The sequence below is a fragment of the Lacerta agilis genome, chromosome 7 (assembly GCF_009819535.1).
Source record: "Lacerta agilis isolate rLacAgi1 chromosome 7, rLacAgi1.pri, whole genome shotgun sequence".
NCBI lineage: Eukaryota > Metazoa > Chordata > Lepidosauria > Squamata > Lacertidae > Lacerta > Lacerta agilis.
The window spans coordinates 53,602,067-53,624,173 of NC_046318.1; the positions used below are offsets into that span (position 1 = coordinate 53,602,067).

At 38.8% G+C, this 22,107-nt stretch overlaps 2 protein-coding genes and 1 long non-coding RNA gene across 5 annotated transcripts; 2 read left to right on the forward strand and 1 right to left on the reverse strand.

Annotated features, from left to right (window-relative positions):
- Positions 1 to 625: 625 nt before the first annotated feature.
- LOC117050042 (isochorismatase domain-containing protein 2-like) lies at positions 626 to 1,463 on the forward strand. The gene has a single exon (XM_033155338.1). It carries the CDS (start codon positions 680 to 682, stop codon positions 1,292 to 1,294), a length of 615 nt encoding a protein of 204 aa, XP_033011229.1. The 5' UTR covers positions 626 to 679; the 3' UTR covers positions 1,295 to 1,463.
- Positions 1,464 to 3,755: 2,292 nt separating this feature from the next.
- On the reverse strand, positions 3,756 to 21,427 carry PPP1R42 (protein phosphatase 1 regulatory subunit 42). Of its 2 annotated transcripts, XM_033155340.1 has the most exons (8): positions 21,225 to 21,427; positions 20,215 to 20,381; positions 19,432 to 19,570; positions 18,195 to 18,311; positions 13,542 to 13,659; positions 11,658 to 11,789; positions 8,530 to 8,686; positions 3,756 to 4,073 (listed from the first exon to the last, which is right to left on the reverse strand). In XM_033155340.1, exons 1-8 carry the CDS (start codon positions 21,351 to 21,353, stop codon positions 3,995 to 3,997), a joined length of 1,038 nt encoding a protein of 345 aa, XP_033011231.1. In that variant the 5' UTR covers positions 21,354 to 21,427; the 3' UTR covers positions 3,756 to 3,994. The 2 variants fall into 2 exon arrangements, with proteins under 2 accessions (XP_033011231.1, XP_033011232.1); XM_033155341.1 differs by lacking the exons at positions 3,756 to 4,073; positions 8,530 to 8,686 and adding an exon at positions 10,422 to 10,543.
- On the forward strand, positions 8,362 to 17,217 carry LOC117050045. Of its 2 annotated transcripts, none has more exons than XR_004427052.1 (3): positions 8,362 to 8,509; positions 13,599 to 13,713; positions 17,069 to 17,217. It is a non-coding gene; the product is annotated as an uncharacterized LOC117050045 (long non-coding RNA). The 2 variants fall into 2 exon arrangements; XR_004427051.1 differs by lacking the exon at positions 17,069 to 17,217 and adding an exon at positions 16,565 to 16,737 and having other exon boundaries at positions 8,363 to 8,509.
- Positions 21,428 to 22,107: the final 680 nt, after the last annotated feature.

Genomic DNA, 22,107 nt, shown 5'->3' on the forward strand with positions numbered 1-22,107 from the left:
GTCTAGGGAAAAGTTAATTTAAAGGACAGATGGTATAAGATGCAGGATACTGCAAAACAGAAAAGCAGCAAGAATTTATGCTGTTTGCTTCTAGAGTAGTCCCACTGATTTCCATGGGATTACTCAGATGAAGTATTTGGGTCTGCAGCTAAAATTCTTTCAGGATGAACAATGCTTCCTTTGGGAATTTTGGCTTTTATTCATTTATAATCCCAGTTAAACTGAAGTACAATAATTTAAGCCAACTGGCACCCTCTCCTAAACACATTTACTTGGCATTAAGTTCCTCTGAAATCACTGGAACATGTTTCCAAATAAGTGTGTTGAGGACTGTGATGTAAATCAGCTTAAATTCCAAGCAGATTAATTTAAATGAGGGCCAAATTAGACAATATAGGAGAGATGCATAAACAGTCCCCTGATCCCCACACCCCCCGTCTTTCATTTTAAAGGCAGCCATGAAGGTGGGTGCCTGGGAAAAGGGACCTAATGAATGAGGAACATGGGATGGGCTTTACTCATGTTCGCAGCCGCCATTTTTCTGCGTTCGTGTGAAATGGTGGCTGGAGACTGAGGAGGGTCTGTATCTCTCACCCCTTGTACAGGATTGTGTGAACAGCCTGAGCTGTGAGCTGCCACATCGCTTTCCAACCCTTATAGCTGAAATTCCAGCTTGAAAATGTCTGTGATACGACTCGGAAAAGTGGTCCCCAAAACCAGCATCCTCTTCCTGTGTGACATGCAAGAGAAATTTCGGCCGAATATCAGCTACTTCCCTCAGATTGTATCTGTGGCAGCTCGGATGCTAAAGGTTGCCAAGGCTCTCAAAATCCGGACGGTGGTGACCGAACAATACCCCAAAGGACTGGGCCCTACGGTGCCAGAGTTGGGTGCTGAAGACTTGCCGAAATATGCTAAGACCTGCTTCAGCATGGTTACCCCGGAGGTGGAGAAGGAGATGGCAGCTGTGCCCGACCTGAAATCTGTGCTTTTGTGTGGGATCGAGACACAGGCCTGCATCATGAGCACAGCATTGGACATCATGGAACAAGGCCTGGATGTTCACGTAGTGGTGGATGCCTGCTCTTCCCGCAGTCAGCTGGACAGGATTGTGGCTTTGTCCAGATTACGCCAGAGTGGTGCCTTCCTCACCACCAGTGAAGGGCTCATTCTGCAACTGGTCAGAGATGCTGCACACCCCTGTTTCCGAGAGATCCAGAAGTTGATTAAAGACCCTGCCCCAGACAGCGGCCTTCTCCCACTCCTGAAAGAACCAAGCCCCCTTTTCAGCTAGGTAAGCTGCTCCATTGATCCTCCTCCTTGCTTTAAAGCATCTCCAACTGCTTAGGTCTGCCATTGCCACACATTGGGTAGAAGTGGAATCAAGATGTGCAAATATCATTTTTATACATGAAATTATGGGGTTGTAGCCTGTCCTGGAAAACTGATACCCTAATTCCCAATTTACAGCTTTCTCTGTGATTATTCAGTGGGATGGAAGTGTTTCCATTTTGTGCAAAAGTTTGGGGGCATGGGCCCAGGTTCAAATTTAGGACCCATCTGCACTATACATTTAAAACAGTCTCATACCACTTTAGAAAACCATGGCTTCCCTGAAGGAATCCTGTGCTGAGCATTGTTAGGAGACCCCCCATGTCCCCTCACAGAGCTACAATTCTGAAGAGACTGCATCAAAAGATTTGTGGCATCTTCTCACTGATAGGCACATTTTGTGTAGTATTCAAGGTACATGAGGAGGATTGAATTCTGCACTTGTAAAAATGCCAGATCCACCCCAACCAGAGAAAAGCAATAATCTGCAGTTAGAATAAATGTTCATTTATTTTTGCACATATTAAAAAAAATACAGCCATGAAGGGCTAAGGATGCTTAAATATTTCCTTGCAGGCCATTTATCTAATCAAGTCATGCCCCCAGCTGTTTCCACAACAATAGTGTCCTGTTCTTTTGCCATTTGGATGAAAAAAACCAGGGAGGCATTCCCCTCCAGAATAACAGCCTAGAGGGCAAGAATTAAGTCTGTCTTCCTCCAGCAAAGGCCTCCAGCATCTCACCCAGTTTGGCCCTCAGTTGTTAATCAACCTATGATGACACAAGATCACTTATTTTGCACATTAAATCAAGTCAAAATTATGGGTGCAGAATACTGATTAAAAAGAGAGCTCAAGGGACCACAGCTAGCAGGAGAGCTTGTACTGTGTACACACGGTGCTACTAATTTGGTTCTTGAGTGTTGCATGAAATGGCAAGACTTTGGAATTGTTGTCAGAACAATCACTCTAATGGTGTAGGTCCATGGACTTCTGGAGATGTGTATTGGTGGCCTCATTCTTAGCTGCAGGATCATGTCCAGAGAGAGCTGGGAGAGTGCCTCTCAACCCAGTTTATGCAATAGGAGTGCTCTCCCCAATGCTGTATGAAGCCATTGAGGGTAGTCACTAGGAGTTCTGGAGCACGGTGCCATTCGTAGGCAGATGATACCCAACTCAATTTCTCAATTATGCCCAGCTTGTTCTAGATGGGGTTCACTCCCTTTGAAGGAGCGGGTTTGCAAGCTAGGGGCACTTGTTGATTCATCTTTGTCCTGAGAGGCCCAAGTGACCTGTGTGGATTTTACTAGCATTGGCGGGTACACCAGCTGCAACCATCCTTGGACCAAGACAGCCTGACCACAGTAGACCATGCATGGCTAACCTCAAGAATCACTGTAGCAAACTTTGTTGGTTATTGTGTTATCTGGACCAGAAATTGCAACTAGTGCAGAATGCAGAGGCCAGACTGCTTACAGGAACAGGTTACTAGCAATATATTGCTCCTTTGCTGAGAAAACTGCACTGGTTGCCAATTTGCTACCATGTCGGGTTTCAGGTTCTTTTGTTAAGCCAAAGCCCTAAACTATGTGGGGCCAATACTAATTTCTTATGCTCTACCTTAGTAGAGCATATTCTGATGCTCTTCTGATGGGGCAGTTTTGTTGGTCGAGACCCATGGTTTGGTCAGCCTTTGCCAGGGACTGAGAATTTAATGCGGCAGGCCCTGCCTTTAGCAGCCCAGCACGAGTCATCTTTGTCTTCTTTTAGACATCTTTTGAAAACTATTTTTCAGATAGGCCTTTGAATTGTGGTATTTATTGATGTCATTATATTATTAGTTTTATGTTGTACACAGGCTTCTATGAAAGTGTGATATTTTAAAAGCATTTACCAACATACAAAAAGGGCCAGCAAATAGTGCATACGTGTGGGGACTTCAAACAAACCCAGATGGGTGGGGTATAAATAATAATAATTATTATTATTATTATTATTATAATTATAAACAAATGTTGCAGTGTTGATTCCTTTTGGTAGTCGGGATAGCTCTACGCCCTTTGTCAAAATACTCCCATCTATCTTTCTGCCATTTTCCATCCTCAACAGTCACCGGTCCAACCCAACTGAGCATATTGAGTCCTCATTGGCCTGTTTTGATAGGGTCTTTTTACTCCTACTGTAAGTTTTTATTCTGCTTTAAGCTTTTTCTGCAAACCTTGGGATTTCCCCATGCCTGCTGATAAGTCTTTTGTGAGTGTTGCTTTGGTTATATAAGGATTGTAATCAAATAACACATTTGAGATCATGAATTTGCTAACAGTATGTAGGATCTATCCAGTTAAAATGGGAGTTTTACCAATGATTTAAATGGGATGAAGACTGTAATCAGTATTAAAACCTTTTCTCATTAAGACACCTGTGTACTTTACTTTAAAGTTTTTATTTATGAAGTTACATATATTGGATCTGTTATACAAAATACTGCTTTTGTATTATGAAAAATTACTGTGCCAGCAATGAAAAACTTAAAACATGCCTTAGTGTTTTCTGATTAAAATATAAAACTTTCCCCACTACATTCAATTTTTCTTCATAGCTGGTTTGATGCACTCATTTGTTCTCTTGATAACACAAAAAGATGTTGCTTTTCCAGTATCTTCTTAAAGAGGCATTTGTCTTAGGAGGTGAGGTTCAGACAGGTTTTTCTGTACATTTTGAGGATTCTTCAGGGATGAATGGCTACATGAACAAAAAATGATAAAGCAATTATTTTAAAGATAAAAATAATTCTGGATACAATAACAGTTGAGTGTCATTTGCCTCCATAGATGTGTTTATATTCTATGCTTAAGCTTCTGTTAAATTCTGTATAAGTGTTCAATATGTAACTAGACCAGACCATGTTCCACACACATTTATTTCTGGCAGTACATTAAGGCTGCAATCCTATACCCACATTCTTCTAAACAGATATGTATAGAAGTGCACTATAAATGGATATAATTTATTTATAAAAACATTTTAGCTACTACCTATTACAATCTGCCTTGAGCTGGTGTGCACAAGTATAAAACACAAATCACAATGAAACTGTTCAAACAGCAAGATCATAATGAAATGAATATGATTGTAGCTGGTAACCCGAAGGGAATCAGTATCTGACTCCTCCGCATTAAATGTGAGGGAAAAGCCTGAGTACAGTTGTGTTTTTAACAAGCACCAAAATATCATCAGTGTTGGCGCTTGTCAGAGGGGAGGTGGTTCCATAAAAAGGGCTGCTGCAGAGAAGGCTCTTTGCTTAGTTTTTGCTCACTGATACTGTGGTATAACTAAGAGGGCCTCCTCAGCAGAATAAAATGCATGAACAGAGCAGTAAGGAGAAAGATGCTCCTGTAGGTTTTCTAGCCCCAAGTCATCTAGTCGTCTAGGCCTTATAGGCAAAAACCAAAACCTAGAACCTGGCCTGGTAGCTTATTGACAGCCAGTGCAGCTCCCTTAGAAATAGTGCAATATACACATATAGTAGCAGCATTCTGCAGCTTACAGACCAAGCTTAAGGAAAGCTCCACATAAGAGCACATCATTACAGTAGTCTATTCTTGACATTACCAATGCATGGTCACAGTGGCCAGGTTATTTGGGTCCAGGAATAGGGACAGCAATGCTGATATATGGTACTCCTAGTCCTAGCCATCGTAGCCACTTGGGATTCCAGAGGCAGAAATGAATCAAGCTACACCCCCAAAGTGTGTGCTTCCTTCTTTAGAAGGGAGAGCAACCCCATCCAGAACAGTCACATCACCCAACTGCTGGAACCACCCACCCATCTCCATCCTGTCAGGATTCAATTTCAAATTACTTGCTCTCATTATTACATCCAGACACAGGTTCAGAACCTGTACAGCCACATCTGATTCAACTGTAACAAAGAAATAGAGCTGGATATCATCAGCATATTGTTGACACCACATTCAAAATATCCTGAGGTTCGCTCCTAACGGCTTTTCGTAGATGTTAAATAAACATCATAGTCCCCAGTACAATATATATCATAGGTAGGCAAACCAAGGCCTGGGGCTAAGATGCAGCCCAATCGCCTTCTAAATCCGGCCTGCGGACAGTCTGGGAATCAGCATGTTTTTACATGAGTAGAATGTGTCCTTTTATTTAAAATGCATCTCTGGGTTATTTGTGGGGCCTGCCTGGTGCTTTTACATGAGTAGAATGTGTCCTTTTTATTTAAAATGCATCTCTAGGTTCAGCACCGTCTTAAAGGGATCGGCCGCCCTGGCGCGACGATCCATCGGCACCCCCGGTGGGCCGCCTCTCCGCCCACCTCCCTCCCGCGCTGGCCGCCCCTCGGGAGGGGGGGTTGGCAAGCAGGGGATGAGGGGCGTGGCGCTGCAAGCTGCCCGCCCTCCGGAGCCCCAGCTGGAGCGCTGGGAAGGGCGCGCAAAGCCCCGTGCCGCTCCAGCGCCACGCCCCTCATCCCCCGAGGGGCGGCCAGCGCGGGAAGGAGGTGGGCGAGCGGGGTGGGGACGGGGCGCCCGGTATGCCGACGGGCTCGCGGGGGTGCCCCTGGGGGACCTGGCGCCCTGGTGCACCGCGCCACCCAGGCCCTATGACGAGACGGCCCTGTCTGGGTTATTTGTAGGGCCTGCCTGGTGTTTTTACATGAGGAGAATGTGTCCTTTTATTTAAAATGCATCCCTAGGTTATTTGTAGGGCATAGGAATTTGTTCAATCCCCCCCAAAAAAATATAGTCCGCCCCCCCCACAAGATCTGAGGGACAGTGGACCGGCACCCTGCTGAAAAAGTTTGCTGACCCCTGGATATGTTCAATGGTACAATCCTATGTATGTTTACTCAGAATTAAATACCATTTTGTTCAATGGAGATTAATACATAGTAAGTAGGCACAGGATTGCAGCCTAAATGTTAAATCTAAAAAATCCCTACACAATGCAAACTGTAATACTTCTAGAACATACAATGACTGCAGTATTATCATTGGTTTCTGAGATAAGTAAAAAATATGCATTTGAGGGTACAGCACAATCTTGTGGCATGTCTACTCAATAACACAAAGCCTCAAGTTCAATGACACTTACTCCCAGACTGTGGGCATGGAAATATATTCTTGATGACTGCGTAATAATAATAATAATAATAATAATAATTTATTTGTACTCTGGGCAGCTTCCACCAAACATTAAAATACATTTAAAATATCACAGTTTAAAAACTTCCCTTAACAGGGCTGCCTTCAGGTATTTTCTGAATGTCAGGTAGTTGTTTATTCCCTTGACTTCTAATGGGAGGGCGTTCCACAGGGCGGGCGCCACTACCAAGAAGGCCCTCTGCCTGGTTCCCTGTAGTTTTGCTTCTCGCAGTGAGGGAACCGACAGAAGGCCCTCAGCGCTGGATCTGAGTGTCCGGCCTGAATGATGGGGGTGGAGACGCTCCTTCAGGTATACAGGACCGAGGCACTCTTGTTAGGACTAGAAAGATATGTGCTATGCAAATGAAAATGCAGAACACTTATTATCTGAATTTCAGTTACCCAATGCCTGATATTTGTATTTCTTTTGTGTTCTTTGCACAGATGTATACTCTGTATTTTACATTTTAAAAATCCCATTTATCTTAATTCTGGCAATCCAAATGTTTTCCAGATCATTCTGATAAAGGAGTCTGTTCTCTGTCTAACTGCAAAGCCCAACTAGGGCGGTCTGCTATGGAGACAGGTTTCCACTGGGAGATTTCTCCTAACAGGAGCACAGAATGCTACTGCCAGGCAAGGGAAGGCACATTCAGAATTCAACCATGCTTATGTGGTCTTCTGCAGTGTGCACATATTGCCGAACAGGAAATCGTGCAGTCAACTTTGATAGTTTCTGGGGGAAAGTGAGGACTAGGCTTTGTCCAGCATCCAGTTTCCTCTCACTGCAAGAGCCGATTTGCACTTTCAGTAGCGAAGGACAAAGGGAGAATCCTTGAGTTCAATGATAGTTTCACAGTTTACTGGTACACTCAGATATCTTTGGATCACATCCTATATATGATGCGTAAAACCCAAGCAGCTTTAAGGCCAAGGATCTCCTTACTTTAAAAAATACATGTGCAAGAAGCCTATATTAAGTCCAGGAAGTGGTTCTGGAAAGATTAACCTCATACTCCATTCCTTGTTTTAAATCACCCTCATTGCTACTAGCTGTGTTGAGAAAAAAATATAGACATGCAATAGAATCTGCATATACAGTCAGCACTGATTCAGTTTGCCATGTAGATCTGCAAGTTATCAGTGTGGGCTATCAGAATTATTGGATTGTGGTGATTCTGTACCACTCTTATCAGTCATGTATAGTCTAGCAAAGTATCAACAAGCAAGGGAAGGAGTAGATTGTGGGGCTGGAAGTACTGAAAATAAAGCCTGAATTATCTGCTCTAAAACACTGGTTAACTCTTATACAGCTTACTCTGCAATGCAGATACCAGAAACATTTAAAGAACAGTAATAAAATTTAGGAAATAATTTCACAATTTGTATAAAATTTTATTTTATTTCCCAACATACTGACATAGTTTCAAATGTAAGGGCAGATGCAACTGGACACAGGAGTGGATTGGCAGAAGGATCAATTGAGCTCTCCTCCCTTCCAGGCTTTCACAGTAACCAGTATTGGAGAAGTGGTAGCAGGCTGTATGTGTGCTGTTTCTTCACTCCAATCACCCTATAAGGGGCTTTTGCCCCCAGTAACTTCCAAATATGGATTGGAAATCCCAACCGCCCCGCACACACACAACACACTACCAAAAATGACATTCCTATTTAAAAAGGACCATCACAATAATGTTACACATATCTAGTTTGGCCCTATCAGTTATAAAATGTGATCAGCCTAAATCAGAATTTGGCTAAAAAAATATGAAATGAAAAAAGGAAGAACTTCAAAAACAAAAATTGTTCAAATATCAACAAAATAGTCCTGTGCTACAGCTGTACACAAGAAGCTGAACCTCCCTCTCTTTATTAGTATGCATTCTCTTGTCAATATAAATTTTAGTGGATTAACCTCTGTGAACCCATCTCTCTAAACAGTGCACTTCCAGCTCCTCATTTATGCATAACTTTCAGTTATGCAGAAGTTTCATACACTGATGGACTCCAAAGGTGTGCTACAAGAAACATACCTGATTTTCTCAGTAACTCTGTCTTCATGGACGGTTCGATGGGATTCTTTACTATAAGGAGATCTATGCATCTCAGACAAAATTGCAACATTTGGTTTTTCTTTAGTCAGTGGGAAATAGTAAATAGGAAAATGGGGGTGTGTTTTGTCATCATTATCTGCAGGGTACAAATACAGGCATGCATTAATTATTCAAAAACATTTTTTTCTGAAATATTAACCCAAACAATGAAGACATGGTTACACCTGCAAAATATATAATAACTAGATAAAGTGGAAATATAATTTAACAGAACCATGGATAATATACAGGTGAAACTTGAAAAATTAGAATATCGTGGGAAGATTCATTTCTTTCAGTAATTCAACTTAAAAGGTGAAACTAATATATGAGACAGACAAATGACATGCAAAGCAAGATATGTCAAGCATTTCTTTGTTATGATCGTGATGATTATGGCGAACAGCTGATGAGAACCCCAAATTAACAATTTCAACTTTGGGGTTTTCATCAGTTGTACGCCATAATCATCACAATTATAACAAATAAAGGCTTGACATATCTCGCTTTGCATGTCATGAATCTATCTCGTATATTAAACTCCAGTAGCTAATGAAAACAATTGCTTACATAAATGGACTTTTCCACAATATTCAAATTTTTCGAGTTTCACCTGTATGTAAGTATAGCATTTTTTAAAAATAAACTACAAACATTACTGATGTGCATGTTTTATGTCAAAGTGCCTGAGAACATTATCCAAGCAGAATTTTCAGTTAAAAATTGGAAGCAGCAGAAAAATGATGGTGAAAGAGAAGCCTTTGCTCTGTTACTCATTATACAAACTAAGAATGTGGAAAGTGACATAAATAGGTAAATCATGATTATTATTATTTTTAAAAACTACTTTTACACAGTGACTCTACAGGCAGCAATACTATTACTGCTGAACTGTACACAATAAAAGTACATAAACTTTTAAAATACTGGGTAAATGTAATTCAAAACTGTTCCTATAAAATATTTTGAAGATTTGCTACAGAAGATAAATAAACCATTCATCAATCATTTTACTGGATTATCAAAAAGGGTGAATATACTTTATTTATTTCGTTAGAATATTTATCTACTGCACTTCCTACAAGCCACAGGGCAACAAAATCAGACAATGTAAAAACAGCATAAAATAACAAAAGCCTCAAATATATAACACAGCAACACAACAATTTACTAATACTAGCAGCAGCAAACTACCGGTAAGCTATTTTTCCAGTCAGGTCTCTCATCTTCCAAATGCTTTCCAAAAAAAGTGTATCTGAACTAACGGCCCAAAATTATATAGGAATAAGACCGCTGGGGAGTGAATTCCACACAAGGAGCCACCAATGAAGAGGCCCTTCTGCAGGTCCTCACACTATGTATTTCATCCCATTTAGAGGTTACAAAGAAGACAGCATGGGCATGTCAGTACAGCAAAAGGCATTCTTGCATAAATTTGTGTTCCAGGCCACTTAGGGCTTTACATGTCAAAGTAAGCAACTTCAACTGGACCCAGAAAACAACTGACAACTGATGCAGCTCTTTTAAAATAGGGGTAATATGCTCACAGTGTGCTACCCCTACTAGCATTCTGCGCTAGTTAAAATTTCTGGAACACCTTCAAGGACAGTCCTAGATTGAGTGCATTAAAATCCAATTTGGAGGTTACAATAACAACCATGACTGAAATGTCCCTATCCAGAAATAGCTGTAGTTGGCATACCAGCCAAGATGGGCATAAGCTCTCTTAGTCGTAAATGACAAAGATTGTTCCAAAAGCACCCCCAAACTATGCACCTTGTCCTTCAAGTGCAACCCCATCAAGTACACATTCTGCCAACTCCCGGGCAAGAGAACTACCCACCCACAGTATCTGTGGCTTGCCTGGATTCATCTTCAATTTACTGATCCACATCCAGCCCATTACTGCCTTCAGACAGACACTGGTTCAGGGCCTGCATTGCCTCTTCTGGTACTGATGGAACAGAGAGACAGAGTTGGGTGTCATCAACATACTGATGACAAGTTGCTCCAAATCCCCTGATGGCTGTTCCCAGTGGCTTTATATAGATATTAAATAGCATCTGCAACAAGATTTAAGCCTACAAACTCAACAGGACAACCCCTACAGGTCAAGCAGAAGTCATCCAATGCTGTTCTCTGGAACTGTCCTTGGAGTTAGGAGTGAAACCACTGCAGTGCAGTGCTTCCAACTCAGGAGGTGCAGTATACCATTGCCAATAGTCACTGAGTAACCAAAGAGAATCAATAGGACCACACTCTCCCAGTTATTCTCTTGACAAATGTCACTGACCAGGGCAACCAAAGCAGTTTCAGTCACTAAATCTGGCATGAAGTCAGAATGAAATGGGTCTAGTTGCTTTCATCAGAGCATGCTTGAAGCTGCCTATCAGCTTGCTCTTGCCAGCCAGCAAGAGTAATGGTCAAGAAGGCACATGGTTGGCTACATACATTAGAGCAGCTTGTCCATGTGCTTGTATTGCAGTAATTGAAACTGATTCGTAATAGCGGACCAGTCAGTCCTCTGGAAGGCTCTATATGACAACCAAACTTGATATCCAATTTAGAATGGATCTGAGTAACTTTACCCCTGAAGTGCCTGGCAAATTTGTCATAGCAGGCCACTAATGGGACAACCTCCTTCATCTGGGAAAACCCTTTACCACAAAGGAAAGCTCTGCTGGATGGCTACTTTAAGATGTAATAGTGGCAGAGAAGTAAGTCCATAACCACTGCCACACAGTAGACACAAAGATTTGCTTGTAACCGTGTTTGGTCAGATTCATCTAGCCATCACTCTTCTTGCTCCTTGAATTTAGGTTCCTCAGTATTCCAGGGAGCCATCTGGGTTTTACCCTGTTGAATAGAGCTTCTAGGAGCAATCCTTTTGAGAACTGCATCAGAAGAAGTGTTGGCCATGCCAGTTGAAAAAATCCCCCACAGCATTCACCAAAAGGCTAAACACTCCCAGGAGTAATCTTAAAAGCATTATAACATTTTATAATGTTATAATTATACAGCCTATTTTCTTAATTCTGTAAATGATCATGAAGACAAAGTTTGTGTACCAAAATGTAAATATGGTGCATGTTCATTCATCATACTTTCTGTCCTGTTTTTCTTCCTGGCATCTCTGGATGCTTTCCAATTCATCAGGAATTGTCTTTCCATTTCTTTTATTTCTTTTCCATCAAGGGACTCTGAAGGGGTAATATTTGTAAACATGTATCAAGAAAATGCTGATTAACTCTGGCTTACCCAATCCTTTCCTAGATGTGGCTCTAGTATTCTTAGGAAGTCAATATCATGGAGAAACTTTTGCCTTAGTATGAACTGTTCTTTCACCATCAATGGTTATGCCAGACCTGAAACACCAGTTTGTTTCCCTAATCTCCACCTGCTATGGTATAGGTACAACATTCCTAGCACAAGAGAAAATCTCATCTCCATGCTTCAGTGATGTAAGCCCTGCTGTGGGTAGTACAACCACCACCAGTGCTCTACCAGTTCTTTGGCAGAATCTAGGAAAGGTTGCATAGGGGAGGGGGGGGGGCTGTGTCAGCATCCTGGGTTGCATACTAAGGGCTTCTGTAGTAGTTCTATCAGCACAACCTGATTCTGGCAGGTGACTGTGTGCATTCCTCCATGTGAGCTTGAAGGCTTCATGCTTCATAGGAAATACAGGAGACATTTCTCAGTTGGGTATTTCAGACAGGGCCTCTTTGTCTGTGGCACCCAAGATTTAGAACAGCCATGGGAGGTCTGCCTGGAATCATTACTGTTTACTTTTGGAAGAGTTTTATTTCAACAAGATTTTATATTATTGCTGCATTTATTTTTTTAAGGACCTTTCTGCGGTGAATTAATTTCTTTTTGTTATAGTAAATCTTGATTGTAATTGCAACACTGTAATAAATAATATATGACTTTAAGATAATTTTGAAGACGAGAGAGCAATGCTACATGCCTCTGTTCAGCTGACAGTATAGAAACATAGCTGTTACAGTTGTACAGCAGCAGCTGAAGTTGGAGATAAAATTTGGGGGGTGGGGTCAGTTCTGGTAGGATTTTTAGAACTTTTCTCCCTTTTTAGTTTGCACTATTATACAAAACAAAAAGAGCAGGAGAAACCATTATGTCATATTACACATAGGTCAGTGAATGTGAGAATTAATCTGGTGAAGTGCCAGACCTAAAATGGGGATATCCAGATGGAAATCCCTGCTCAGCCATGAATAGTTATGAGGATCATGGGTGGAAGCTGCCACACTTCAGACAAATGGTGGGATAAACACATGATAAAATAAATTAAAACTGATGATAAAAATGCAATCCTCTGTACATTTATTAAGAAGAAGGCCCAGTTAATTCAGTGGGACTTGATTCTGAGTAAATGTACTGTATATTCTGGCGTATGACTACTTTTTAATCCAGGAAAATCTTCTCAAAAGTCGGGGGTCGTTTTATACGCCGGGTGGAGAATCTGGGGTCGAGTATATCTGAAACTCTGTATTTTAACTGGAAAAGTTGGGGGTCGTCTTATACGCCGGAAAATACGGTACATAGGATTGGGTGGTGGCTTGTTATAGGCCTCTCCCTGGACCCCTGTGGAGAGTAAGAATTGCCTCAGGTGTCTAAGCAGGTTATTTCTACTAAAAATATATTTTGAAGGTTGCTAACAACTAAAAGGTATATGGGATAGGCAAACTAGTAATTTTTTGTGACCTAGTAACATCTGTTGGCCTAAATATGTCTAAGGCTACAATCCTATACCCACTTAGCATACATATTCACAGGAAATTTGTTGTATGGTATGCAACACAATCCTAGACATGTCTACTCAGAAGCAAGCCCCAATGAGTACATCGTGGGACTTCTTCACAGGTAAGTGTTTAATGCATGGATTAATTTCTGGTAAAAGAAAAGTGCTCTCTGAAAGTATATTATTTTACCAAGGGATTTTGATTGCAGTATAACTCTGTCCTTATATTTTGGTTTCTGGCAAACAGGATTTCCATTCAGCTCTAATTTGCGCAGGTTGGTCCATATACCCAGCACAAACTCCAAGTCCTGCAAATACCAAAGAAAAGAAAATCAATACTTTTGCTAACTTAGCTCAATGCTGTAACTAAGCGGATTCATAATTCTATTTATTCAATTAAATGTAAACTTTCTAAATAAATGTTATTTACACAGCTACCTTTATAAAGTAATAACATGATGGCATATGTTATGTTAAATTCAGAAACACAATGCTTTACACATAAAGCCAAAAAGCAACCTTCTAAAAATTATTCCTTAAACATGATTTCAACCCTTTGATCTTCACTTTCTACTGTAAACGTAAAATGTAAAATATAGGCCAAAATCCAGAACACCAGAAACACATAAGAAGAGCCTGCTGCATTAGACCAGTGGCCCATCTCATCCAGCATCCTGTTCTCACAGTGACCCACCAGAGGCCTGTGGGAAACCAGCAGGATTTGGGCAAAAAAAGAGAGCACTCTTCCACTCCTGTGGTTTCCAGCAACTTGTATTGAGAAGCATTGCTGCCTCCAACTGTGGAAGCTGAGCATAGTCGTCATGGCTAGTAGTCATCAATAGCCTGTTTCTTCATGAATCTGTCTAATCTTTTAAAGCTACCACTTGTACAGGTCTTCATACACACACATACATATAAGATGTTGCACAATACATGTGCTCAATTATAGGGACTTACATGCAAAAAAAATCGGCATACTGTATATGGCTTGATTTTCCTCATGCAAGTTGCATTAGGCCTACATGAAGAAAATAGACTCCCCATATGTGGAGGTGTATCTCTGGATTCCGGCCACAATATAGCTGACTGAATATATATGAAACCTTGGTAGATTGCATTGGAATATTACTACTCGTTGTTGTTGTTTTTATAGTTTTGTACAATATACAAAAACCTTTCACTTGCCAATGAATTCGGAGTTGTTTGTTCATGGAGAGGAAGCCACAGGTAGACAATTCCTTCATGATTGTTGTAATTATTTAGAATAAAATTAATAAATTTCCTCCACATGTTATTTTCTTGGCCTGAGCTAGGAGAAGGAAAGTTTTGTGTTTTTACATGACCTTTATCTAGTATGGGTTTCTTTTTTTATTTATTAAGGGCAATTTGACCTAGTTTTTCTTTTATATTACTACAATATATAAACAGGCTAACATGGCTTGTATGACTTATAAGATTTGGCAGATATGGGACTGTGGAAATGCACTGCTCAAGTACCATCTTATTGCTCTTCTGGATACTGTTGTCAGCAACCAGAATTAATAGCACTTGGCAACTGAATTGAAAGTAATTTCCTTTTTCCACCAGTTGAGAAATATTTTCACTTCCATCTGTGTAAATACTGTATTAACAATTCTCTTTTTCTTGATGCTCTTATTGAAAATTTTGTAACATACCACTATCTTTACAGTGACTTAGATCCTGAGAAGTGCCAGCGGAAGTTGATGACTGTTTAGTTTGTTCTATTTGTTCTTAACTTTTTTTAGAGTTTTGCTCACTATACTGTTTTGCCATGGCTAATTTTAACTCACATTTTTTTGTAGGCCGCCCTAATATCTCTACAGACGAAGGGAGAGTTATAAATATGTCAAAAAGGCAGCTTTCCTTCCCACCAGCTCTCCCTCCACCGGCAGCTTCACAAGCTTCTTCTGAGAGTCAGGGGACCCTCCTGAATGAGGTAGGCTGTGGGGAGAACCACTGAAATTCAAGCAGAGCACATTCTCTGTGTAGAGATCCTGCTTAAAGAAGGTGCCTCCATCTCATTTTCAGCAACTCCCTTTTCACCCCCCCTCCCAATGCCACAGTGCTCCCCTTATTCTGGATAGTATTTGACCCTCAGCAGAGGCTTCTTAGAGGACTGTCAGTGAGGAGTAGAGAAGAAAATTTACCTTCTGCCAACCCTCTTCCACTGTTCCAAGTTCTTATCTATTATTACTGTATTTGGATTCCTACAGTTCGTTTACAATGATTATCACTAAACACTTGCGGCTCAATACGCAGGGATGCACACAAAGAGCTCTATGACAAAAGGTGTGTTGTGCCCTCCCTGCTCCCAGATAGATGAGTGGCAAAATGCTAAGTTTTTGAAAGGGTTCCCCCTGCACAGAATCAGATCTTGGATCAGTGAGGGGAACTACATGCGCAGGTCCTGTCTACATGTATGGTTCTCTATCCAGTTTCAGACATACATGCAGAAGCTTCATGTCATGTCCTAGCTGGGTTAAATGGTTGGAAATGTTACTTTTCAATGTACAACAGAACCTCTTTAGCTATTCAGCAATATTTTCTAGTGTCTATCAGTTATCCGCACAAACCAGATGCAAGGAGCAGGAGAGCAAGAGTTTCTTTTTACTCTCCAGTATTTCATATTTGGGAAAATCCAGAATCCTTGGACTGTTAAATTTCAAGTTTGCCAGAGGAGTCATGCAGAACACGGAGGGTTTTTTTTTTTAAGCTTTCCCAAAATGAGCTATTTACAGAAACATTCTGCTTCTGTAACATTAACCTCAAGGAACTGTTTTCATTCATAGTTATATTCTGCTCTGATTAGTAAATAAAAAGGCACATATTATTTCTCACGTATAAAAATGTATCAGGATGTATTTTCATATGAAATACAATGTTTCGCATATCTAATGTTTTGTGTATCTGGACAATTTGGCATTTTATTTCCCAAACTGAAACAAAGTCCAAGTACATGCAATTACATTGGCTCACATTAATCTCTTATCAACCTAAACTCTGCCTTTGTTGTCTCCACAACTGTCAAAATTTACATTGTAAGATCCATTGAAATCATCTTCATATTCTTGAAAAACTAGAATGCACTTGAAAAATGAGTTCAACTAAAGCTTGTTTTGAAAATGTAAAATAGTATGTATTTCTTGGAACCTTGCAAAGTAAATAGCTAAACTTTGATGAATGTACCCACAGAATTTTCCAGATTTTTGTTGACTACTACTCACTTGATAAATGATCCAGAACCTGCTCACGCCATTGTATGTTTATCTAAGAAGGTACTAATCCCATGTTGAAATATGATTACCCTTTGGATACGCTCTAGTTGTTCATTGCCTTCCTGTCTCTAATAAAGTGTTTTCACTTTACAGCCTTTCAATAAGCTGTACTAAAGGGACTAGACACTTTTTTGGGGCAGTCTCTGTTTGATAAATGATCATGTCATGCTATCACTTAGAGGTCTGCTACAAAATACTAAAGAGCAAATTATATTCTAGGCAAACTGTGGGAGGTGAAAGCCTCAGATGACATCCGTAGTACTAGCAGCAGCCTTCTTCCCAATTAATGATGGCTATTTAAGAACCTGTATTTGACCAGTGTACTCCAATTTTTATCGGCTGTGTCTAGCTCAACTGCCCTAACTGCATCTGTAGATGGCAATTTGTCATCATTCTGACAGTCTGCCATTATCTCTTTCAGAAAATCTATATTTTTTCTCTTGTTCCTGACTGAATTGTGAAGTGAAGGAATTCATCTTTTTGATATCTTGTTGTCATAATCAATAATGGCAAAAGGTTGAATAAATTAAAGACTTACAACTATATTCCCAGAACACTGAACCAGCGTAAGGACTTCTGAAATAAATAGGAATTGTACTACTTTAGTTATTTAAAAGTGAGTCATAATCTGAACCTATAGGCCACAATCCATAGTTATGGGCCACAATCCATAGTTATGTGCATAAAGGGGGTTCTATACTCTTGTACGACATGGAGACAAGAGATCAATTTTTTTTGCATACATGCCACTTGGTTGCATAGAATAAGAAACCTTGGCATGTGTATCTGTGATTAGGATCACAGAGCTGACAGTGCTAATTGTCTGTTTGGTGGTTCATATAAAGCACAGGATAGAGCATATCATCTGCACCCTAGGATGTAGCTGGTGGGATGCTCACTTCTTACAGAAACCTGTACCTAGTAACCACATGGATTAATATTTTAATTTTTAAAAAGCTTAAGTAGAGCCTTCTAGGTTAAGGTTATGGTGTTAAAGAGTTGCCTATAGGAAGCCCAAAAGTTGTGAATGAGAGCAATAGTCCTCTCCTACTGTTTCCCAGCAAGTGATACTCAGATACACTCTTCCTCTGATCCTGGATGTAATATATAGTCATCATGACTAATAAGCATTGATTACCTTGCCCGCCATGATCTGTTTAATCCTCTTTGATAAATTTTTTTAGTGTCTTCCGTTATAACTTTCTGTATGTTTTAAATTATGGTTGCAATTTTTTTATTGATAAAGTTATTGTTTTATCTTTTTTGTAAACCACTTTGAGGTTTTCTTCCTACAATCAAGCAGTATATAAATTATATGAAATAAATAAATAAACAGATAAAAATAAGTGTGATAAACAGTGTTGTAAAAGCCACATAGTGAAATGGGACCTCATCTCCTTAGGCCACAGAAAAAGAAAAATATATTCATGCATATTAACTTTAAATTATCCCATAAAAACAAATAATTCAAACCACTGAAAGATTATTAAATATTAACTGCCTTTATTTCCCATATATGCTTATCAATCTTATTTCCTTTTTATTACCTTCACTTGGTGAATTTGGTTGTCAACAGCTATAAGGTGGGAGATATTTTCCAGAATTGCTAAATCACTCACTTCATCAATATTATTATTGCTGATATTCAAAACTGTTAAAGACTTCTGTAATTAACATTTAAAAATAAAAATAAAAGTCAAAAGTCAATATGTGGTTACTAGAGAAAAAACCTGATTACACTTAGTGAGACTAACTTCTCACTAAAACATGCATAGCACTGTACCACACAACTGTATGTTTGATCAGCACCTCATAACGAATGCTATGGGCTCATCCACACTTTTGCTTGACCTTTTGATCGTATTGTGTACTGGTTAATTCCCCTGGGACTGAGAGCCTTTCTCATTGTTCTGCAGCTGTGCCTTGTGAAAACCTGATCTTACCCACTAAGTCAGATCTTATCAGATGTGCAGAAAATTTGAAGTGAGATTTTGCTTAACTTGATTTTCACAGGACGATTAAAAAAGCTCTCGGACCTGGAGGAATTAATCAGTATAATCAGTCTGAAACTGATGGGTACTGTACTTTTAATGCTCTTTCATAATACAAATGGCAGTAAATTTACCAAGAAAAAACTATGATGAGGAAATACAAACAAAATACAAATATAGAGCTGTACTTTTTTGTAGCTTCAGTTTTGAAGTTGTCAAATGACAAATGAGCAGTGAGAAGAAATACAAGAGGATCAGGTTTTGCTGAACCTATTGGATATATATAATACATATAATGCTTATAATGCATAGTTCATTAAGCTGTGCTTGGTCAGTTTTAAATGGAAATTTTAAAAAAGGATTCTATAGCCAACAATCTACACATTTCTTGCAACCTTGGTTTGTTTCATACGATTACAAAAATTATAATAGGGTTTTGCTTCTAAATTAAACATACATAACCGAGCAAATGCTCAATGTCAACTAAATGTTATTGGCAATGGGAATGACAAACATATTCTATCAAATGATGAGAAATGAATGCAACATAAATGATTACAGAACTTACTGCAAAACAAAAAGAATTACAACTCACTACTATTGGACACCCTTTGTTTTACACATATTTTTGATGCACAAATAGTAGTAATAATTAAAAAAATTAACCCTTTTGCATTCATATCCTATGGGAATGCAGCTCTTTGGCAAACAGATATTAGATTTAAAAATAATTATTGTATTTTTTTGCAATCAATATATTTCACCAGATGTCACTGAAACTCTGTATTCTTACCGCTAGCGAATGAAGACTTCTTGGGTCAAACAAAACCTTTTCTCCTAGGGGAAGCTGCTGGCTTTCAACGTGTAATTCTCTTAGTTCTTCTAAAGTTTCTAAGCCTTCTACTACAGTGATGTAATTGCCGCCCAGATACCTTAACAGTATATAAGAGGCTTTTAGTTCTCCCAATTTGTTTTAAATAACACAAACATTTCCAAAAGTAAAAAAGTGTATTTTATGGCAAATAAAGTGTATTAAACTAAAATCCCAATTTCCATAGGCCTCCCTGGAACCATCACAGAGTTTTCTACAAGCAAATCTATTTTGTAAAAGGCGAAAGATTTATAAACTCTGAAGAGAAATCTGAGTATGCAAATCTATTTAGAATTACCTGGAAACAACCCAAACAAAATGAAAATATTTGAAAGCAATGTATAGAGGCAGGATGGAACATTGTCCTGTATAATTCATTACTTTATTATAGAAATACTAATAATAAAATGTAAAGAAATGTTTCAGATATGATCAGTTGCTAATCTGAAGCATAATCCAGGCAAAGAAAAAACCTGTAAAATCAAACTGATTTCAGTGGGAGAGAGTCAAACATATGCTTAACTCATCCAATGAAATGACTAACCAAACTTTGAGCTAATGTGTCCTTGGATTAATGGAATATGTGAACAAAATTATCATATTTGAAATAAAATATAGGATATATTCAGCAAGTATATACAGTAGCTATATTTCTTATATCAATTTACACATCAATTAATCTGATGATAATAATTTTAAACTTACAATTTTTCAAGTTTTATTAATGATGCTAGATTTTCAATTCGTGTAATACAATTGTTCTGCAGGTATAGGTGTCTTAGGTTTGTAGCAAAATCCAAATTATGTATTTGTCTAATTTGGTTATCATACAAATAAAGGACATTAAGGTTTTTACACAAAGACAGGTCATCCTAAGAGAAAGAATGAAGAAAGCGTGTTACTCTGTAGTTCACTCATAAGTAAAATTCTTCAGCATTCTAATTTTCCCAGATACATCCTTTTCCTACTGCATGGACTTTTTAAATACTTCCTTCAACATTTTGATCTTACTATCATTGGTATAGTTGTAAATATAGAATGAATGGATACTATCTTAACATATGAAGGCTAGGAACTAAAGAATAGCACACTGTTCTAAATATCTAAGGGGCCACTGAATTTGTCCTCCACCCTATGTTACATAGCAAGTTACTTTTGAAATGGAAGAAACTTTCAGAAGCACTTTATTATTGGGCATGGGGGTATGCTGTTCAAAGGAGAAAATGGAAAGTTGTAACTGCACATAGCCAAACCCTTAGGAGTGCCTGAACTAGTTCTTTGGATCTCGGCTCATATTTTCCTACTCACAATTACACTAGAATTGTTTATCATTCCAGAATATAGGGATGGTATGGTCTTCCCAAATTTCAAGCAAATTTTTGAAAACAATACATTTACTTCCACTATACTCAAATATATTTAAAACAAACTATATTTCTGATTTAAAACTTTCAGTGCAAATGAAAGGTGCTTTAAATTAACGAAGTGTTATTGTATTTTAGGCTGTAATTTCAAGATGATTATTGTAATGGTATAAAATATAATTTAACAAATTCCCTCCTGACTCATTTGCTACCGGTAACGGAAAGAGTATTTTTATAGAACTTATGTAAGCACCTCTCGCTGAAGAGCAGGATAAAAATGCTTTGAATTGCTATTAACAACAGAAAACAAATAAAAAAGAAGTCGTATTTGCAAATAATCAGTATCCTTACAATTATATCTATATTTTTATTTGATAACTTAAGATGAGTCGTTTTCCTTAAGTAATGGGCCAAGGACTCATCTCTGCGATTCTTCTGATTGAGGCTTTTACCAATTAGCTCCAATGTTAGTCGAACCATAATCTTGCAGGAAAGTCAGTTTTTTACTCCAAGAATTCAATATCCATGTATTCTTTTTTTTTGTCACACAGGGCCTTAAAATAAAACAAAAGGTTATAAAGTATATATCAGAGTGATAAAATTATTGTATACTCCTTCTCCAACATTTTTTCTAGTTACTATGATACTAATTTCAGTGAGATTTTCTTCTCATTTTCAGAGACATTATTAGCCATATTCCTAATAAAGATAAATGGTAATAGATGTCTTCCCAAATTTTCTATAGACTATTATACTAACATCCTAGCTCTGTTTATATAGAAGCAGAACATAAATCTGTATAAAATTGCATATGAATAAAACCATTAGTTTTGAAGGGGGGAAACATAGTAGCGATAAGTACTATTTCAGAATAAGCTTTGTTTCTGTTTGAGATAAGGACTTCTGCTCAGATGGCACCTGTCATCCAGGATTCTTATAAGAACATGTGTGTGTGTGTGTTTCATAGGGGCAACATTTTATTCAAAGCTTTTCAGTCAAGCTACATCTGACTTTAGAACCCTAATTTGGAATTAAGGTCCTATTAACTAACTTGCAATTGAGTTCCTTTTAAAGGGACTCACTTCTGGCTGATCACAATTAAGCTGGTGATCACAGAGTGACAATACTACAAGATTATATTTTTATTACAAAAAACTACTTTAATAAAAAGTCCTGGGGCTTCCTCTTCTTCCTGATCCCCCACCTCACAAAATACTAGAAAATGCTGATCCCA

Excerpts from the sequence above, each read along its gene's own strand:
- LOC117050042 (XM_033155338.1), top strand. The coding sequence starts at position 680 with ATGTCTGTGATACGACTCGGAAAAGTGGTCCCCAAAACCAGCATCCTC.
- PPP1R42 (XM_033155340.1), bottom strand. The coding sequence starts at position 21,353 with ATGGTTCGACTAACATTGGAGCTAATTGGTAAAAGCCTCAATCAGAAG. Across the intron at positions 19,571-20,214 it reads TTAATAAAACTTGAAAAATT|GTATCTGGGCGGCAATTACA; the intron begins GTAAGTTTAAAA and ends TATACTGTTAAG. Across the intron at positions 4,074-8,529 it reads AGAGTTACTGAGAAAATCAG|CCATTCATCCCTGAAGAATC; the intron begins GTATGTTTCTTG and ends TTGTTCATGTAG.